General features: G+C 41.1%; 1 protein-coding gene across 1 annotated transcript in view; it reads right to left on the bottom strand.

Annotated features, from left to right (window-relative positions):
* LOC306805843 (vitellogenin-2-like) overlaps positions 1 to 19,568 on the bottom strand; it is a gene marked incomplete at its 5' end in the record, with an annotated part of 49,086 nt that extends 29,518 nt beyond the window's left edge. The window contains 31 exons of the mRNA XM_079314055.1: positions 788 to 876; positions 1,209 to 1,395; positions 1,839 to 1,974; positions 2,445 to 2,583; positions 2,983 to 3,125; positions 3,217 to 3,429; positions 4,470 to 4,556; positions 5,408 to 5,458; positions 5,937 to 6,719; positions 7,089 to 7,264; positions 7,343 to 7,565; positions 7,684 to 7,828; positions 8,340 to 8,525; positions 8,637 to 8,730; positions 9,561 to 9,747; positions 9,827 to 9,946; positions 10,577 to 10,678; positions 10,789 to 10,913; positions 11,191 to 11,288; positions 11,426 to 11,643; positions 12,584 to 12,802; positions 13,227 to 13,352; positions 14,179 to 14,344; positions 14,436 to 14,593; positions 14,700 to 14,850; positions 15,440 to 15,588; positions 15,676 to 15,837; positions 16,345 to 16,596; positions 17,886 to 18,037; positions 18,144 to 18,164; positions 19,541 to 19,568. Coding sequence (XP_079170181.1) covers positions 788 to 876; positions 1,209 to 1,395; positions 1,839 to 1,974; positions 2,445 to 2,583; positions 2,983 to 3,125; positions 3,217 to 3,429; positions 4,470 to 4,556; positions 5,408 to 5,458; positions 5,937 to 6,719; positions 7,089 to 7,264; positions 7,343 to 7,565; positions 7,684 to 7,828; positions 8,340 to 8,525; positions 8,637 to 8,730; positions 9,561 to 9,747; positions 9,827 to 9,946; positions 10,577 to 10,678; positions 10,789 to 10,913; positions 11,191 to 11,288; positions 11,426 to 11,643; positions 12,584 to 12,802; positions 13,227 to 13,352; positions 14,179 to 14,344; positions 14,436 to 14,593; positions 14,700 to 14,850; positions 15,440 to 15,588; positions 15,676 to 15,837; positions 16,345 to 16,596; positions 17,886 to 18,037; positions 18,144 to 18,164; positions 19,541 to 19,568 — 5,086 coding nt within the window. The remainder of the gene's footprint in view (positions 1 to 787; positions 877 to 1,208; positions 1,396 to 1,838; positions 1,975 to 2,444; positions 2,584 to 2,982; positions 3,126 to 3,216; positions 3,430 to 4,469; positions 4,557 to 5,407; positions 5,459 to 5,936; positions 6,720 to 7,088; positions 7,265 to 7,342; positions 7,566 to 7,683; positions 7,829 to 8,339; positions 8,526 to 8,636; positions 8,731 to 9,560; positions 9,748 to 9,826; positions 9,947 to 10,576; positions 10,679 to 10,788; positions 10,914 to 11,190; positions 11,289 to 11,425; positions 11,644 to 12,583; positions 12,803 to 13,226; positions 13,353 to 14,178; positions 14,345 to 14,435; positions 14,594 to 14,699; positions 14,851 to 15,439; positions 15,589 to 15,675; positions 15,838 to 16,344; positions 16,597 to 17,885; positions 18,038 to 18,143; positions 18,165 to 19,540) is intronic.
* Between the last annotated feature and the right edge of the window lie 336 nt (positions 19,569 to 19,904).

The following is a 19,904-nucleotide window of genomic DNA, read 5'->3' as shown; positions in this document are numbered from 1 at the left end:
TTAATATGATCACATTTATGTCTAGAAATTATTACTGAGCTGTCTACAGTGTCTCTGTAGTTGTGCAGATTAACAAGGCTGAGTACATTGTATTGGAATATGAGGAACACCATGACTGCCACTGGAGCCTTTCTAGTACAATTATCACTTCCCCATGTACATAACAAAGAGGAAATAGCTCAGCACTGGTCCATGCTAACCCAATTTCATCAAGATTTAACCCAATTCATATACTGCAGTCAGAATACCCACACTGTATATAGCCCCTGACTACACAGCACAGGATGGAACAAGGTCTTCCTGTACCTTTCACAGAAACAAACTATTCCTATTTTGGGAGAATCAAGCAGGTTGTTTCACCAGATCTCTATATCTATCCCTGGCAGAATGCAAGCCAAATTTATCCCTACAAATCAAATCAGGAAAAACATCAATATACAAATCACATGTAGTGGATTTTAGAAAAGCTCCACTTCAAAAAGTTTTAATTCAGCAAAATTTGATAGCATAGCCAAAACAATTCTCAAATTTGGAACTACAGTAGGACCTGTAATGATGCACAGAAAGGAGGGCTCTTCATGTTAATTATGTCTTGCTTATTTAGGCTGCTTCAAGAGCTTCACACTCTAATCAAGCTTTCTAATTGTCCCTCTGCACATGAGTAAAACACACATTCTCAAATACTACCTTAAAACCAACGAAACACTTATTGAATACACAGATTCCTCCTCTTTCCCTCTTTCTAAAACACATGTGAAGGTTAAACAGCCTGTGCTGCATCACTCACCAGCAGATGTCAATGAAACGTTTGTGGGGCTCTGGGCCCCGTCCACCAGCAGCGTCACCCGCCCGCTCGCCAGGCGCATGTCGACTTCACTGCAGAGGAAAGAGGGTCACCCTGCTGTGCCACATCCACACCCTCACCGTGACACAGGCACCTTCCTGCCCACTAAATATCACTGCTCAGAGCACAAGCTCATTTCAAATGCTTAAATTACATCGGGGGAATTCTTGTCACCCAAGATGGGGAATAAGAGCATAAGCACCGCATTCAATATGCATGGAAAAGAAATAAACCTGAAAACCCCATGAGCTGAAACCCCATGCACTGCTAACCATTGCAGGGAAGCTCAGATTGGAGCTCCTCCCATGCCAAATGGGGACACTGAGGTCCCTCATGCTCCCAGCATCCGGCAGAAGTCACTTACTGATTGCCAATCTTGATGTTGATTGCTTTCAGGTTCACAGCTTCTTCCACATTCTTCATCATCACCAGGAACTTGAGGTCAGAGCTGCAATCCTGAGCCAAGATGTGGTAGCAGTTTGCTGGCATCGTGTAGTTAAACCGAACTTCATTAAAGGTTGTGATCTTGTTGTAGGAAACTGAGCATTGAGCTGGTTAAAAAAAGTGCCAGTGAGTTTTTTTCTTTTCCATGAGAGAAAGCCATTAAATGGTGTGGCTTATTTTTAGTGCCATATTATTTTAGCTTTGTACTTTTTTCACTATGTGATTTTCATACGCTTTACAGAGACTTTTAGCTACTAAGCATTCATAAATTCTTAAATAGGCATATAAAATGTGTTCTATCTAACAAAAAATACTTGCTAGAAATTTTAAATGTTGTCAGCTAATTCAGATAATTGATATCTTGATCCCTGAAATGCTGATAATTTCTGTACTGCATGCAGAATATTTTCTCTCAGTTGAACCATCCTCACATAATTACAGAACATTTCCTAATTAACTGGAGATAAACAGTGCCAGCAAAATTTAGAAGGTGTCCAAATAAATGGTGAGACTGAAGTTGTCATGCTTCTGAGGCCAATCGGATTCTGACCTTTCAAATTCTGAAGTACTGCAGAAGGGGCTTCAGCAAAGACATTCCAGATGGGAGGCTGCAGCTCTGAAGCTGGTATCCTTGGACCTACAGGAAGTGACAGGGGAAGCCTCATGGCTTTTTCATAGAGGGTGACCTGAAAAGGAATTCAAAAGCACATTCAAAATGCACCCGTGCCAGCAAACAACTAGGATTTTTTTTCTATTTCTTAAACTTTCACTGGAAAGACTTTACATGAACATAACTCTTCTGACTTATTGTCCATGAGATTTTGGCTTTTGCTCAGTTTTTCTTATGGTGTATGCAGGTATTATTTGGGAGAGAATGAATTACTCCCTTTCAAAGGTGATGAGGTGAACACTTATGGAGATAGTAGAGGTGGAAACTCATGTCATTATGAGTGCCTATGTCTCTATTTAAAAAAATCACTATATAGATACTCTACTATGAAATATTACAATGGTGGAATTATATAAAAATAATTTTTGTCATTTGCACCCAAACTGATGCTAACTTTTCTTTCTCAGAATTAACCCGCTGTAATCAAACAGTCACACTTTCCCATTAGGAAAAAATAAAAGAGTGATAAAAGTATTTCATAATTACATCAGGAAGCTTGATAACAACATCACAGGTTCTTGGAGAAGTTAGAGCCACGATCACCCTGGCTTGTCGAGAAGGATTCTTGTCCATTTTTTCAGAGAACCCCAGCATAAATGCAGCCCCAGGGACAAACTTGTAAAACCTTCAAAAGTTCAAATCAGAAGATTTGGTGAGATGGAGAAACAAAAGGCTGCACACATCCCAACTAGATGGTCTCACACCTATGTGCAAGCAGCAATAATAGTCTTCAGGGTCCCTGGTTGTGTTCTCACACCCATTCTCTGCTCTACTGTTCAAGTGCTCAGTGGAAGGAAGGATTTGTTCCTCAGTTTTCAGTAATTGTGGCAAATTTAAAAAATTACTTTACATTAAAATGATATGTAATCCACTCATCTTTAATGTCCTAAGAAGGCAGTACTTGGACAGATCAGAGAATAAAATATCAGCCAGTATTTAAGTCACTAGAACCTCATGTGCAAATGCTGATTTTTCCCAGTTGGCCAGTATTGTTAACAAGTGTCACTGAAGACTCAATTCTCACCATTCTGCTATGGATCTGACACTGGAAGGAACTTTAGGCCACTCCAGTTTCACCTGAACAGCAGGGTGGGCAGCAAACTTCCCAGTTACCAGCTCAGATGAAACCTTGTAGTCCTGGCAATTCCGCCCCCATTTCAGGTAAGCCTGTATGGAGAACAATGGTCCATTTTGTAATGCCTGGAGCATGACTTTCCTGAGATGCTCTGAGAGCTGTGCAAGCTAGTTTGAGCCTTACCTCTGCCTTGTGAGCATTGATGACTGAAGCATCAGCACAGAGCTTCCACTTGCTTGAATCTGTGAGGTTTGACACAAACACCTGCACCCGGGGCTTGATGGAGTCAATATCAGCATATACCACGAGCTGGAGGCCTCCTATCTTCTTATCATCACGGAGGCTATGCAGAAAAACAGCTAATACTGGTGCTTTAACATCTCCCAAAAACTTTGGCTAAGAAGAAGAGGGAGAAAATATGCAGAGCGTATAATGATAGGAGAGTTACCATGATGCAAGATCTAGATGGATAAATGAAAAATAAACATCTGAACCACAAATATATGCCAGCATATGTATCACATATATATACATGCCTATAAAACCTCATGCTTATGGCTTTAATGTGCACGTGCCTCTGCATGCCAGATAGATTTTATCACTGTGTTTTTATCAGCCAAAATTTGTGCCATTTCCTGAGCTACAGCTGACACCATGGAAATATTCATATAATTAAAATACAGCAATGATTATATGATTTGGGCTTCATTGTTAGTATCCAGCCTGTGAATAAAAGAAAGTGGCTCAGTTTGAGCAGCATCAACTGTCAGTTGTATGCATCACTCATTCCCACAGCAATAACATCCCCAGCTCATCTCCTCTTGTTTATCTGTCTGGGTCTTGTGTTGGCTTTCTCCTCACACTTTGGCAGTGAGTTCTGTGGGGCTGTCAGGTTTTGTGTTTGCACAGCAACCCAGCACAAAATATAATCCAGGACATTTTCTCCCACATCAAGAATGCCTTCTCTTTGAGAAGGGCATTATCACCTTCATATCTTCAATATCTTCACCCCATCATTCTTGAGCCTGCTCACATCTGCCTGGGTGGTGCTGAGGAGCTCAGGTGCTCCATGTCCCCTCTGGAACCTGCCTTTTTATGGGGCTGCTCCCAGCCTCAGCTGCCACCACCACTGTCTTCACACTGGCCCTGCAGCACCTCAATCTCCCTCCAGGCTGCAGAGGTCACAAAATGAGTCTCTGCAGGCAACTGTTGGGTGGGATTCCCATGAGAGAAGGGCCGTGATGCAACAAGGATCCTCACTGTAGAGGAAGGACATGTGGGAACTGTGGTGCATGTCTTGATTGATACCTGAGACTTGAGAGGTTGCTTCTCCCTTCCCATTATTATAATTACTATTATATATAATTACTGTCAGTGCACAGCCACTCTGACATCATTCCAAGCTGTCAAAACCCCCTAAAAATGATGCAACTAACCCATGAAGCTCGAGATGAGGCACGACTGGACCTGGCAGAGGAATGTGAGCTGCTAATTTGGTCATCTGCGAGTTTTGTTTTTGGGAACTGCAAAAAAAAAGAAACAAAACACCAAACCAAAATCGAACTACAACAGGCTTAAGAGGGTAACATTAAAGCATGTTTGAAGAAATTTCACGAGGCAATGTTGAACAATACTCTGTCATAGCACTTGGAGTTGCTGTGTTCCAACCCTGAGCAGCTCAATGATTTGCAATAGGCTTTGTCCTACTCAGTACATAGGATTTAACTCTAAAAGATCTTGTTTCCCCAAACAGATCTCATTCTTCATGGTCCATAAGGACCATATCTAGATGAGAATTCCCTGTATGAAAAAACAATGGAGCAAGTCAAATTCAATCAGCTTCTCACTTCAATATGAAAGACCAGAAATTCTGGACAGGCCTGGTGAACTGGAAGATAAACTGAATGGACCAGCTGAATGGAAAGGAGAAAAGACAAGGACACTGCTCTGACTGGCTCATGCTCTAGTAAGAATCCGCTCAACCAAAATTTTATGACATAAGGTATCCTCCCACATTTGTCCACATCACTATCCTCGTTGTGCACCTACAGCGATTTCAACCCAAGAAACCAGGTGATCAAAGCCAATCAAATGAACCAAGCTTCTGATGGTTCCTCCAAAGTGTGCAGCTCCAGTCTTTTTCATTGCTTTGGAAGAGGCTTTCCATCTCCTTTGCAGAGCCACAAGTGGCTTCATATGCCCAGCACAAAAGGGAACACAGCTCTCTGTCTTTACCCATCTCAGAAGAGCCACCAAGGTTCTAATTCTATCAGTACTGTAATTTTTCTCAACAAAGATAACAAGTTGCCTTTAAAATCTCCATTTGACTCTTGACAGATTCCATACTTCTTTTACTGAGGAAAGAAAAACTCACCTCTTGTTTATGCAGTGATTTAAAGCGGTACTGATAAATCTCATGAGCTTCCTTTGAAAATGACAAAAACAAGAAGATTAGAATCTCAGAGGAAAATAAATGCTGCAGTTATATGAAAATCTAAGAACTGGGAATTAAATAAGAAATTTACTAATTATAATTCATACATAGTTCTGCATGCTTAGTCACAAGCACTTAATGCAAGACGAAATTATTTATATGAAGCAATAATGTTTCTACCACAAAATTAAGACAGAAATATGCAATGTTTGTGGATAGTGAATTGTCCAAGAAAACCAGATTTCCTGACAGACACAAAATTTTCAACAAACTTGTGGAAACTTTTGAGATGAAGTAGACATCTGTGCCAATGATTGCAGGTGTGTTTGCAGAATAAATTTTTCAATTTTATGTTGCTAAAATTTACTGGTCAACTCCTAATGTCCTGATTTGTCATGCAAAGCCAGCCACCATCAGGAGCATGATTCACAAACACCAGTAACATCAGTTGATTTACTGACAAAATTACCCATATTTTGGAATATGCACTGCTGCTGCTGCTGCTGCTGCCACCTTCCAGATGTCCTGAATGATGTTTGTGGCTATGGTGGCTCAGTGACTCACTGCTGCTGCTGCTGCTGCTGCCATTCACATATTTTGAGTGATGCCCATGGCTATGACTATGATGACTTGATGACTTCCTGCTGCTGCTGCTACTACTACTACTGCTACTGCTCTTGCTATTTTTGTCACTGCTGCTGCTGCTGCTGCTCTTGCTACTTCTGCTGCTGCTACTTCTGTCACTGCTGCTACTGCTGCTGCTACTGCTCTTGCTACTTCTGTCACTACTGCTGCTGCTCTTGCTACTTTCATCACTACTGCTGCTGCTGCTCTTGCTACGTTTGTCACTACTGCTGCTACTGCTGCTGCTCTTGCTACTACTCTTGCTACTTCTGCCACTGCTACTGCTGCTGCTACTACTCTTGCTACTTCTGCCACTAGTGCTGCTGCTACTGCTCTTGCTGCTGCTACTCTTGCTACTCTTGCTGCTCTTGCTACTTCTGCCACTGCTGCTGCTGCTCTTGCTGCTTGCATCTTTGTTTTTCGCTCGCTCTTCTTGGTCATTCTCATCCTCATCACCAGCCTCTTTACGACGAGCAGAGACAGCAGATGATGAGGAAGAGGAGACAGCTGAGGAGACAGAAGATGAGCTGGAGGGATGTTTTGTATCAGGGTCTGCCCCAAGCTCTGTAAGCACAGTGTTTTCTTTCTTTGAAGGTTGCTTCTTCTGGTGTCGTGTTTTATTTGAAACCTGCAAACACAGTCCAAGAGGTGCAAAAGAGAGAATGCATCTGGTCCTTTTTTTTTTTTTTTTTACAGAGTAAAACTTCTGTGGGCGTCAGACAGAACTGGGTTCTCACACCAGCTTTTCAAGGAAAACCCACCTCCCTGCTTCACTCACTGCAGAAGCTGCAGATCCACACTGTCCAGCTGGAATCCAGCTCAGCACAGACCACCTTGCTGGATGCAACCCATGGGAGCAACACCTCAGCATGGGGCACTGGCCCTTTCAAAACAGCCCCATCCTTTCTTTGCATTGCCAGCTTTCCACACTGAACTTCAAATTCTTGCCCTCATTTAGGGGAAAATGTTCCCAGCTGCCATACTCAAAGTCACTTACCTTGAACACACTTTCAATGCCTAGAATCTTCTTCAGTTTAGCTTGAATGTCCTCCTGCAGAGATGATTCACCCTCTTCCTCAGACTCCGAGTTTACTTTATGAATTATTTTGGAAGCTGCTCTGGATCCTGCCTGAATCTCCAGCTGAATTTTGTCAATACCAGCCTCTGTTTCAACTGCACACCAATTGCACACATTAGAAAGTTATACTGCTTCAAATAGCACTGACAAGCCTGAGATGCTCAGTACTTTACCTGGGGTCAAGAATATTTTAGCTTCGTGCTCTCCGACGAGTCTGTGCAAATACGTATTTTTTAGAAAACTGGCATCTCGTGACTTTCTGGAAAAGCAGATCTGACACCCAAGATGATGCACCTTGACACAAATGTCTTGTTTTTTTGATTTTCTTCCCACAACGTGGTGAAGATCCTCCTGGGAGCTATAGCCATGTTTCTTTGATGTGCTGTCAGCTTCTTGCTGCATTAGAGATGAGCATGTGAATATCACTGGGAGTGTTACAGGCAAGGGTATAACTACAGACATCCAATACAGAGAGGGTAAATATTACTGTATAAGCAAAAAAAGCAGAGGTTACCTTTGTGAAGTCTTCACTGGAAGCTCTATCTGATGGTTTGAAAGGTTCTTCCACTATATTTGATGAAGCATCTCCTGGGAGAATTGAGGTTCTCTTTTCAACACCTAGTTCTCCTAAATTTCTTGATACAGCAAAAGCTTTATGGCTGTTGAGATAAGTGCAAAAATGGTGAATTATTCTGGCCCCTTGTCTTTGGATTAAATACATCCTTGTTGGTATCATGTGAAAGTACAGAAGTAAGATGTTTGAACACAGGGATTATATAGGAATTTAGAAATAAAAATATTATTGAAAACAAAATAAGAATTCATGATGAATATAATTTTCTCATATTACAGGAAGTTTTCAAAAATCTCTACAAATTTAAACAAAATTTCCAAAACATTAAAAATATTCCTTCAAACATAAAGAAATAAAAAAATAAACAAAACCCAAACAAAATAATAAATTATTTAATATAAAAATTACACTGCTACATAATTTAGATATCTTCTGATTTTTAGCTCCTGTATTTTTCTTCCTCATGTTTCATCCCAAGTGTTCTGCTACACACTGAAGAGTCACTGCCTATCTAGACACCTCTGTGGGAGGCCAGTCAATAGCAAACTTTGTCAGGCTTCAGCAACACAAAATATTCTAAGGTAATGCTACCATACCTTGCAACCACTATCTCAGTTTTCTCACTGCATGGTTTTGTTTCAATCTTAATATTTTTCAGCTTCATGTCTATCTTGGCATCAAACTTTATTGGCACTCTTGTCAGGACCTTGCCTTGGATTTCCACAGCTTGTTGGAAGTATTCCGTGTTGACACCCATTGTTGCAAATTTCTGTATGTATAAGCTGAAACAGAGTGCAGCAGTCAGATGTAAGAAAGGTGCTCTTTTTACCCATGGAGTTCTGCCTTCCCCTAAAAACCTCCTTCATCTGTAAAGCCTTAGAAACCTGCCATACCTGGGGGTTATGTCAGAGTGGATCTGCACAGTGGATTCAAGCAACTGGGAAGGTTTAAAATCTCCAGTTAAAGGGGGAGCTATCTTTCCATCAACTGCAAATGCAAGAGCAATATTTAAACATTGTAAAAACTAAAGACAAGACAGACTTTGGGATACATGAGATCAGACAATCTTCACTCATTTTCACTCAATTTTGTAGCCCTTCTGTTCAACCCATACCTCTCCAACTTGGCTACAAGGTTACTATTAAAACAAACAAACAAAAAAACAACAAAAAAAAAACCCCAGAAAACACCCAGAAGGGACAGAGCTGCAAATATGTCTGAAGCAAGCTAACAAACCAATACCCAGCAAAGAGTGTGTAGGTGGGAGAGCACAAGCACATGTACATCACCCTTCATTCCTTATATTGTGCCAGCAGATACTAGAGCCAGCTTTGCTTAATTTATGTCTGCTGCACAGCTCACATTCAGTGACCACTGAATTAACTTCTTCATAAGGATCAGCACTTGCATATTTGTTCTTTCAAAAGTGAGCTTCAGTCTCTTTTCACAGCCCTTCTTCTCTTCCTGACTTCTTAATATTACTAACAGTTCTCTTTTGACAGTTTTCTGTCTGAAATCCTGCTTAGCTTGTGTGTGCATCTCTCAGGAGCCACTCCCTTCTACCCATGTCTGTATCAGCTCCCCAGGCAGCCTTTGGGGTTTTTTTGGCCTTGAATGTTGTGGCCTCTCTCTCTCTCTCTGGTTTCCCACGTTCTCATCTCACCTTTCCTGTCCTCAATCCATCTTCACTGCCCCACTCCCCAGCACAGCTGGTTGTTTTTCTAGCATCCTGGCTCCCCAGCTCTCCCTCCATGCCCCAGTGCCCGTGTGCCCCTGCCCTGCCGCGTGTGCAGAGCTGCTCTCCGAGCGGAGCTCACCGCTGGCGGCAGCCCTGGCCATGGCAGTGCTGTAGGAGCTGTACTCCAGGGGCAGCCCGGCGCAGGTGGGCAGGATGTGGCGCAGCTCTCCCAGCGCCAGGGGCTGTGTCCACTGCCCGGCGCCGCCGCGCAGGAGGGCGAGCAGCCGCTTCAGCGCCGCGCTGCGCTCCGCCGGCTCCAGCACCGCCTGCAAAACACACCCAGGGCTTGCCACGGGAAGGGCAGCGCTGCCCGGGGCTGCGGGGGACAGCGGGGCGCCCCGGTACCTTCACAGCCTGCTGCACGGCTTCCTTATTGATGTTGATGTAGGCCAGCTCTTGGCCAAAGAGCTTGAAGTAGGCTGAGATCAAGGGGGTTTCTGTTGGCAGCTCCTTCCATCCCAGCAGCTGGGGGACACATAAGGAAACAAGCAAAGTTTCTCAATGGAATACTTCATAAATGATAATTTATCCTAAACCACCCATAAATAAACCCATCACTGGCCAAGCTGCCCTTTTCCTTTGAAAAATTTCCAATTGTAAGTAGCATGATGTCACTAAATCACACTTTCTTCCACCATTTAAGTGCCCACAATTGTTTGGTATCCCCATACAATAACATTCACACACAGGGTCTGGCTGTTAATACCACTATACTCAATTTAAAAGCACAGCAAAAAAAAATAGTTTCTTGAAGACAAAGGCATATTCTTGTAAACTAGGTGAGGTAGATGAAGGAAGGGAGTAGGAAGCCTACCAGGCATGTGACACACCATGCTACAATGCCTGCCACTCCCTTCCCCCCTGTGCTCCTCCTGTAGCCATCTCTGAGGTGGGGAAGAGGCAGAGCCAGAGCAAAATCTGGTAGAAGCTCTGACAGATGTCTCCTGCAGTCCCCAATACACATCCCTCCTTCACAGAAATGCTTGAGCTGACTCAAGACTAGTTTACTTCTTGACACAGGGCTTAGCTAGAGTGAGAAGCATCACTAAATGCCCCTTCACATACCCCACACATTATATTACTGAAAATACCTACAGCTTTTCCAATCTCCTTTATCTTTTTGTAGGTGGAGTACTCGGCAAATGGGATATTCTGTTTAGTGATGACATCTGTGAGGCCTTCCACACGGACACCAGCCTACCAAAACAGCATGAGAAGGAGCAGTCAGAGACAGGCTCACAGAGAGGAAACTTTGTGAGCAGTTTTAATTTTAATTTGATTTATTATTGACTTCAGTAAATATTTACCTCCACCAAATCAGCCACCGACCCTGCAGAATATGCCATCAGCTTGGAAATGATTGCTGATGGGAACATGGTTCCTGGGCTGTTCATAACAAAGACATCTCCAGCAGCACCAATTTTATAATTATCTATGGCAGAAGCAAAGAAGAGACATCCTTTTTTTAACCATTCTGCTTTATCATTCAAGATTATATTTCTGCAGTTTTTCCATTGTCAACTGTAAGATACATCATTGAATAAAATCTAACTGTTTAGGAAGAAATTATTAAATGGCTACTCTAAACATGTGAGTCCCACATTTAATTTCTCACTGAAACAAAGAATGCTATGTTTGCCCAAAGGACTTAATATTTTAAGAATGGATTCTGCAGTGGAAGTTTTGTGCTCCCTGAATCACTTACTCACCAAAGTAACCACCAATACGTATGACCTTGCTGTAGCGATAGCTCAGCCTGTCCAGTTTGGGGGCCAGCAGCTTAAGGGCAATATTGCAAGCTGAAGATCTAAACAAAATGAGAAAGGTAATAGCATCCAGAAATAAGCTGCATCCTGTCAGTAAATAAACTGACTTCAGGTGTCAGCACATGCAGGAGATCGTTATTTGCAGAAAAGCGCCCGCTTTGTTCCTGTCTCTACTCACACGTTGTACGTGAAGGGCAACCTGCTCTTGGACAAAGCCTTCATCTGGGAATACACAAAACTGGCCACTTGCAAATTGCTCTCCTTCATGGCCACATTGGCAATGGTTGTTATCAAGGGAAGGGCAGGCCTTGTCTCAAAGATAACAGCACAAGCCATCATCCGCACTTCGGGGCACAGCGACTCGTCAGCGAGGATCTGGATGAGATATCCCTGCACCTGCACAGACAAAACAGTAACTGAAACCATTTTGAAAATGGATCCACACCTAACCCACAGGAAATATTGGAGAGGGGATCATTATCCCTGCAGAAAGGTGATATTTTTTTCCTGATCTTTTTTACCGCAGGGTTCCACATCACTTTGTTGATATAACTGAAGGGGCCATGGTGGAACAGCCCCGTGGAGCCACTGAACCTGAAATAAATGTCCATCTATTGATGCATTGAGTCAACCCATGACAATCAAAAGGGCATCAGCATTGCTTTGTGCATTACTGACATACAAATATCAGTGAACATCTTTAGAAGAAAAAATTTAGATAATGAGACAGATTCAATGTTTGAAGTAACTCCACTGACTTGATGATCATGCTTCACTACTTTAGACCAGTTTTGAAAGAGTTCAACATTTCACCAAAGACAGTCTGTGTGAATGGTTTATCATGTAGCTCCTAAGCCATCTGAAAGGTGAGAGTCTTGCCTACACTTTCTGGGACAGCAACCTCCATGTGGGGTCACTGGTGACTCACCCAGCCTCAAGGGAAGGGTCTAAAAGAGGCAGAGCAATGCTGACATTTGGCCTAGGAGTTTAACAGAAAATGTCTCTCCTCCTGATTACAAAGGCAATTTAAATTACATGACTGACTTCTGGATGGCTAACTGTCCACTATATATAACTAGCACAGGACTTAGTTGGTCACAGCAGATGATAAAAGCAACACTGCTGAAATCCTTCCAGAAGATTCCTACTGACCAATTATCATTACAGATTAGCAGAAAAACCTTAGCTGAATGTAAAACTGTACAGGATTATTCTTTAAAATAATATTTTTTTAAAAAAACCATGCTGAATCCACATATGATATCATTAAAATCATTGCACTTATAGTACATATTCTATTTCACTAATTAAAGAAAATCTACCATATCCTACGTACTGTTTTGCTGTCCTTCCAGGCAATTTTTCTCAAGGCCATTATGGCATCAATCTGAATGTGGATGGGGATATCAGAAGCACTGGATGAAAATATGGGGAGGAACTTGAGGATGCGCTTGATGCTGGCTGGCTCTCCCATGTTGCCAATGCACTTCAGGGCTAATTTCATCTTGTCCTCCCGGCCCCTGCTGATTGCCTCGTCTGCCAGGTCATGGATGGGCTGCAAACAGAGCACAGTTCAATCATCTCACTCTAAAGTGTCCACTGTGCCCTCCTCACCCACTGAAAAGTCTACCAAAATAAAGAAACTGGCTTTAATAAAATTACTCTGTGGTGGTTTCTCTCAGGATTTTACCCTTGCAATGCATAAATGGTGTTTTCGATGATGAAGCAAATGAGAAAATGATAACCATATGATCTTAAATTATAAATTATAAATATTATCATAAATAATAATACAATGATAAATTGATAAAATTATTTGATGGCTTTGTTCAGAAGAAAACCTACAAGAATATGTATTTATATTTCCAGTCACCCTTTTTATACTCTATCTTAAAAGAATTAAGCTAATACAATGGATATTACGAAGTTTTTTTAAAAAAAAAACCTCAAAAGTAACCAGTTGGCAAAAAACCACCCACCTGGACAGCTTCCTTAGGACAAGCTGAGGTCTGAGAACAGTATCTATTCACCACAGAACTGTAGGCTAAGCTGGCAAGTTGTTGAAGCATGGGATTTTTCTGGATACGAGAACTTGTCACTAAATCCTGTGAAGAAGAAAAAAATTAATTTGCCATTTAACAGTGCTTCACAAAGCTTTCAGAGCAGAAAAATCATCAGATCATGTTTGAAAGGATCAATTTCAGAATGATTACTGTTCTCATCCAAACAAAGGAGGTTGTAGACATTATATTTGGAAGCTTTACTTAGGAGCTTAATTCCTCACTAGTTTATACACTTACAAGCTTACATAGCTACATTTTGATTCTCATCAACTGAACATAACACTGAAAACATTAAGATTATGGATAAACATCAATGTATAAATTGAATATCTCTAGAAAAGTGTGCAATTCAATTATATTAATGATGCATTTCCACACAATTTCCACTTTTGCTGTTTAAGAATATTGGCTAGAAATGGCAAAAATCCTGTTCAGAATAAATGGTTCATTATTGTGCCAACGTATTTCATGTTTGCACTAATACTTTTCCTGCAGCATTTTCCATTTCATGGACTAGTTTGTAATTGAGAGAGCTGCTCAGTGACATGAGATCCCAAAATCATCATTTGTTTCAGAAGTAAGAGTTTAAAGGGACAAAGTTTTGTCTGTAGAAGACATGCCATGTGATCCCAGCAAGCCAAAATTAGAATTATTCCCAAAAGCTGTTATAAGAAAATGGCTTTATATCAATGCAGAGAAATGAAGACATAGAACTCTCCACTGATAAATGCTGTGTCAAAACAAAATCATGGGTCCACCTTTCCACAAAATGAGTGTACACAAGAGGAGAATCCAGCCTCCAATCACAGCTTGTTGATTATCATTCCTTTCGTTGTGAGACAGGAAAGATTGACATAGCTTTACTCACTGCTGCTATTGGAACAGTGTGTTCATCAGCTTTAGTTAAATGGAGAGCAAAGGGAACACTTAGAAGAGCCTGAAGGTAGCTAAGGTCATCACTGCGGATTCTGCTCTTGAGGAACTTGAGAGCCTCTGCGGTGCCTGCCGCAGAAACTGCACTCAGCAGCCATCTCCTGCAAACAGAATTTCAAAAAAGCCTTCATTTTAGCTCTGGTTTTCTCACACGATCAGCAGAGCTTCTGACAGGCTGAAACAATGAAATACCTGTAGCGGGGTTTGTCTGAACATTGTCTCCAGAGGGACTCAAAGGAGTCAGCGCTGGCGGCGCGGCAGAGCTGGACCAGCTCCAGGAAACGGTATGGGAGATCATCATGGAAATCTTGCTGGTTATTCAGGACTATGTGCTGCAGGGTTTCAATTATCTGTTACAAAACACAAGATAGAGGGCATGCATAATTACGCTATTTGGAATTTACAATCACTTTTTTTTGTTTAATTAGGAAAGCAGTTGGTAAAGCAATACTCTACCCGTTGCTCAGGGTTTTTGGTCTTGATGAGCTGCACTGCCATCTGTGGCAGGGCTGCTGGGAACTGGAACCGCAGGCCCCCGTAGCTCTGCATGGAGATGTCTGGGGAGCTGCCCCTCTCACTCCTCACCTCCAGCAAGGTGAGCTGCTGTCTGTCAGGAGATAAGGGTCACAGGACAAAGGCATTACCTCTCTTCACCCATGCACCTTGGTTTCTTGGTTCAGTGATACTGTGATGGTCTCTGTTTTACTCTTTAAAAATGTTTCTTAGCTAAAGAAAACCTTTCGCTGATGAATAAAGCCTTCTATCTAAAAAAAAATGGCATTGGGGTTGCCTACAATGAAATTGTTTCCGAGGAGAAGCGAAATTGGTCTCTGCTGAATGACAGCTACTGACCTGGTGTAATGAACAATCTTATTTCTATATGCACCATCTTCCTCCTGACAGTACAAATTAGTCCCTTTTCAGAACAAACAGACCAGCAACGTTGCATTCATATGGTATAAGTGAACAAAACAGCTTTTCTCCTTTTCTCCCATGTAATTGCAATGGCAGTTTGACCATGGTACACATAAATGGCTTGCTGAACGTTTTGGACTGTGGAAACTCCAAGTGTGATTACACATCTCCATTGAACTGCTATGGAGCTCAATTCTCATTTCAGTTCAGTTGGGGCTGAAGGGGACTGGCAGAACCTATAATTATTGTCACTTTGTGAAGTGAGCCCGTGTCCCACCTACTTTGTTTCCGTGACGGCGACACCGGTGGGTTCACTGAAGGGTGAGATCTGGTACACCTGCTGAGACACCACCTCTGTGATCAGGGTGCCACTCTCTGACTGCCTCAGCTTGTAGGAGAAAGCTGCAGTCCCTTTGATGATCCTTTCTTTCTGCAGGAGGACAGGGAGACCCAAAGAGTGAATGGGAACACAGGGGCCATGTTTGTAATTTGGAAGGACTTCTCACATCTCACGTACCATCACGTCTGCAGGGCAGGGGTAGATGTAAGCTGTTCCAAGACTCTTCACCACTTTTTCCTGGCAATTATTTTGGTCTACAGTTTTGGTAACAGAGACTCGGCTGTTCTTCTTGTCCTCCTGGATGACATACCTTGTATGGCAAACACCTCCAATCCCAGCCTGGCAGATGAATACAGAGAATGAGACTTCCCAATTATATCAGGACTTCACTGTGTGAGAAGCCTTACTTAATGAAGATTCTCAATGAATCTGTTACTATTACATACAATCATTCCTGCTGAACTAAATAATAGGCACATGAGCAATACTCAGTCAGGGGATGGAGTTTAAAATTAGAAAGTAATCAATTAATATCAACAATTAGCAAATAAAATTGATCAAGTAGCTGTATTATGGAAGCCATATAACAAATTAATGGATAATTATTATTTTTCTCCAAAGAACTGCACAATAATACTTAAAGACAGATATATAAGAAAGAATTCAGCCCAGGTAATTTGTCAAACACACGTACACACATTTACTTCTAAATGAATGAAAATCACCTTTTTCTTACTACAAACATACAAAAGTAGATGCAAATTGACAGAAACTCAAAAGAAGACCAACTAAACAGACTAAACACATCCTTTCAGTAAAATAGTTTTAGGATGGAAAGAAACACACCTCTTGCAATTCATACACATTCTGTGACTTTTTGATGGTGATCTGTATCATGTTCAGTATTCCTCTCACTATGTTAACACAAGTATCAGGGCAGTTTTCTGGGCCATAAATGTTCCCAACCCGTCCACTGCTGTATTCAAACTTGAAGGGCCGGGTAAGGCATGAGGAAAGCAGCTGGGTCATTTTGGAAGATCGAGTGAATGGGTCCTTGGGCCAGATGCCATTGTATTCCTCGAGCTGTGGGGAGCGGATCTGGGGGAAAATCAAGATACTTACATGAATCAAATCACTTTGGTACTAAATATGTAAACAGACTGGAAGAAACTAATATAACCACTAGTGAGGTACTCTTTTCTTCCAAATGCAGGCTTCAAAAATCATACAGCAGTTTATTCTTTTGTCTTGTTCTTCCACTATTGTAAAACTAGTGCAAATCCTGTCTGCTCAACAGTACTATTCCATCTTACAGAAGCAGTTAACATATCAAATTAAATTCTCCCTTTTGGTCAGCCTTAAAATAAATATTCTGCTTTAAATTTAGCATTTTAAAAGCTTATATCATTCTAAATGAAAAAAAAAAAAAAAGATGCAGTTTTAGAATGTTTCATATTAACTTATTCCATATTAATTTATACAACTTTTTTTGGACTAAACTAATTACTGTATTTTCTTCATTTTGCTGGTTATTTAAATCAACCAAAATATTTTCACAGTGAACAATATATTTATAAACAATGTAAATAAGAAGCAATTTCAATACCTTTGGCAAAATTACTTCCATCTTAGGTGCCTCAGAGCACAGGCTGGTGCACATCATACAAGAATTTCAGGAAAAGTCTATAATTGAAATGCAATCCCTAGCCCCCAGTTTTGAAAGAGCTACAGTTCAATACAATTGCTGAGAGTTGTCACTTAATTCAGCATTCCAAAATGAACTTCTGATTTGTAACTGAATTAAAGAGACAAAAGTACATTTCTGAAGCATATTTATTTTAAATAGAGTCAGGTCCTATCACTGCTGACATCAGCAAAGGCATGATTTCATATGTACAGATCTTTAACTGCATTATTCAAACACTAAACATTATTACATATTCCTTTTTTATGATTTTCACTTTTTAATCTTACCTTTATCACTTTCTATCTTTAGCTTTTATCACTTGTTAAGTCTATGTTTGTCAGTTGCCTTCATGACAAAGATTTTACACACCCAAGTCCTGGTTTCCCACAGGACTTAGAAGTGTGCTAAGACTAGAATCAAATCTTAGAGCAGGCTTAAACATCTTCAGGTAATTTGTCATTTTCTAGCAAACCCCCAGTAATTTTATTTCCAATAGGAAGCCTTGAGGAGCACCTGCTACAAACAACTTCCACAACAAACTGGGGAAGTGACTGAAACAGCAGCTTGCTGCTCATTCTCTGACACCTACAGTGATAAGTCTCCAGTTGTGTTTCCTGCAGCTTCCCTACACTCCAGGCCAGCCAGGTGCAATCACAGCAGTGATTCTGGCTTGCTGCTGCACTTTTGGGAGGTGCAGTACCTTGAGGAGGCAGGTGTTCTCCGACAGCCCACTGATCTCCAGTTTGCTGCTCAGCCGCACGCCGGCTTTGGCCAAATTCTTTTCTTGCAGCCCATTCAGCACCCAGCCTTCATAACTGTACAGGTAGCTCTTTCTGCTACTGAACTCAGGGTCTGTGGGAAATTATAGCCATTTTCACAATACTTGCAAGCATATTCTAATAAAAAGAAATAACAGCAAATCCACTGAAAAAAAGATTATAGAAGGAAATTTACTTACCGATGTCAAACTTCTGACTACCTGCAAAAAGAGATGAAAAACCAGGTAAGTAATGTTCAATCTAGATCAAATTGCTGCCACTGAACTTAAGGAAAATTTGGAAAAGAAAGGTGAAAGAGAGGTATGTAGCCTTACCTACGAGGGTGAGCACTAGTGCAAGTATGATTCCCCTCATAGTGAAGGTGAATGGGACTCTGCCAGACATGGTGAGACTTTTATGGAAGAAAGCTCAGGAACACGTGGCTGTGTTCTGCTGAATTCTCAAGTTTTTTATCAGTTTATGTAAACACTTCCCTTTTTTGCAATCGTACTTTCTCTTCAGATGGAATAATAGAAATCAAGTCATACCTTGGCATCTCACTGATTATCTCATAAGCCCTTTGCTGAATTGTTTAAAAGTTTCCACTTATCCTAAGAAGTTTTACTAGATCATTTACAATAATTTTGTAATCAACACATTACTTAATTTCCTAGGTTGTGTCACAGCTGGCTGCTGCTATTTGGTCCTGCCACAGATCAGGTTGATTTTGCCCAGGTTATGCTGACCTGGCACCTGACCCAAACTGTTATCTAGCTGATAGGGGCCCAATTAACAGAGCTGGTACCACGCACTGACAGTGTTCCTCCTCTTCCCTTGGCTCTGCTTACAGCTGCCCCTGCAGACAGCAGAGATCCCCTTGCTATTACATTCCTATGTGCACCAAAGCACATTTAACATTCTCATGAAAACCTTTACGTGTGGCATATACATATATTGATTCAAATAAATCAGGGGAGCAGTGTGTCCTTTCAGCTCTGGTCACAATGACCAGGAGTATTTTTTAAATGAACAAAGATTTCATAAGCCATCAGTAAATATTTTATCTTTCAAGGTAAATGACAGCCAAATCTGAACAATTAAAAGCAACAGAGACTCCTCCCAACAAAGGAGGGGGAATGGGAGTGCAGGTCAGCTAGAACTTTTGCATTTCCTAAGGAGTCAATCACAAAATACAGACAAATTACCTGAACAGGTGGAGGCTTGCAGCCAGCTTCACCACTGATTTACAAGAACTCATTCTCACAAGGGTTCTCTTCTGGAAATCCCAGGGCCACAGAGGCAGGTAGAGATGCACAAAATACACTTGGCCATTGGTCTTGACTTTTCCAAACAGATTCCATGTGGACTGTAAATCCACCTTAGGGTGTGCAAACTATTTTGGGAACTACCACCCAACTCACTGCAGAAGATATTCAACGGATTAAAGGTGGACACTTGCAAGAAATGTCTTCTTTTTCATTACTATCTATCTATAGTGTTCAAGGGAACAAGCATGTTTTGTGCCTAAGGGGACAAGGTCTTTTATATAGTTGCAATTATTTTTTTATTCATAAACATTTATTTAAAACAAACTTACCTGTTATGCATTCCAAATAGTTGTACATCTTGTACAATTCAAAACTTGAATAAAGAAGTCAGTGTGAAAACCACAACAAAATATATACTATGGGAGTTCAGGTTTTCATTAGAGTGCAGCTTTGTAGGGCATAGTGAACATCAGGTGTCAGATGTATTGTCTGAAAGCAATAAATAAATCATCAGATAATCTCAACTCTTTTGAGGTCAGCTTTTTGATACAGCTATGTCAACATTTCATATCTTCTCATCAACTTCTCTTGCAAATCAGAAAAAAATCTAAAACCAAAATGTCTTTACAAGGCTTCACAGACAAAAGCTTAGAGATAACTGCAAATTAAAAATAAATAAAAAAATAAATAGCT

Source organism: Erithacus rubecula (genome assembly GCF_903797595.1).
Source record: "Erithacus rubecula genome assembly, chromosome: 10".
NCBI classification, from domain to species: Eukaryota; Metazoa; Chordata; class Aves; order Passeriformes; family Muscicapidae; genus Erithacus; species Erithacus rubecula.
Note: the sequence above shows the minus strand (reverse complement) of the source record. Positions and strands in the feature narration are given on the sequence as shown.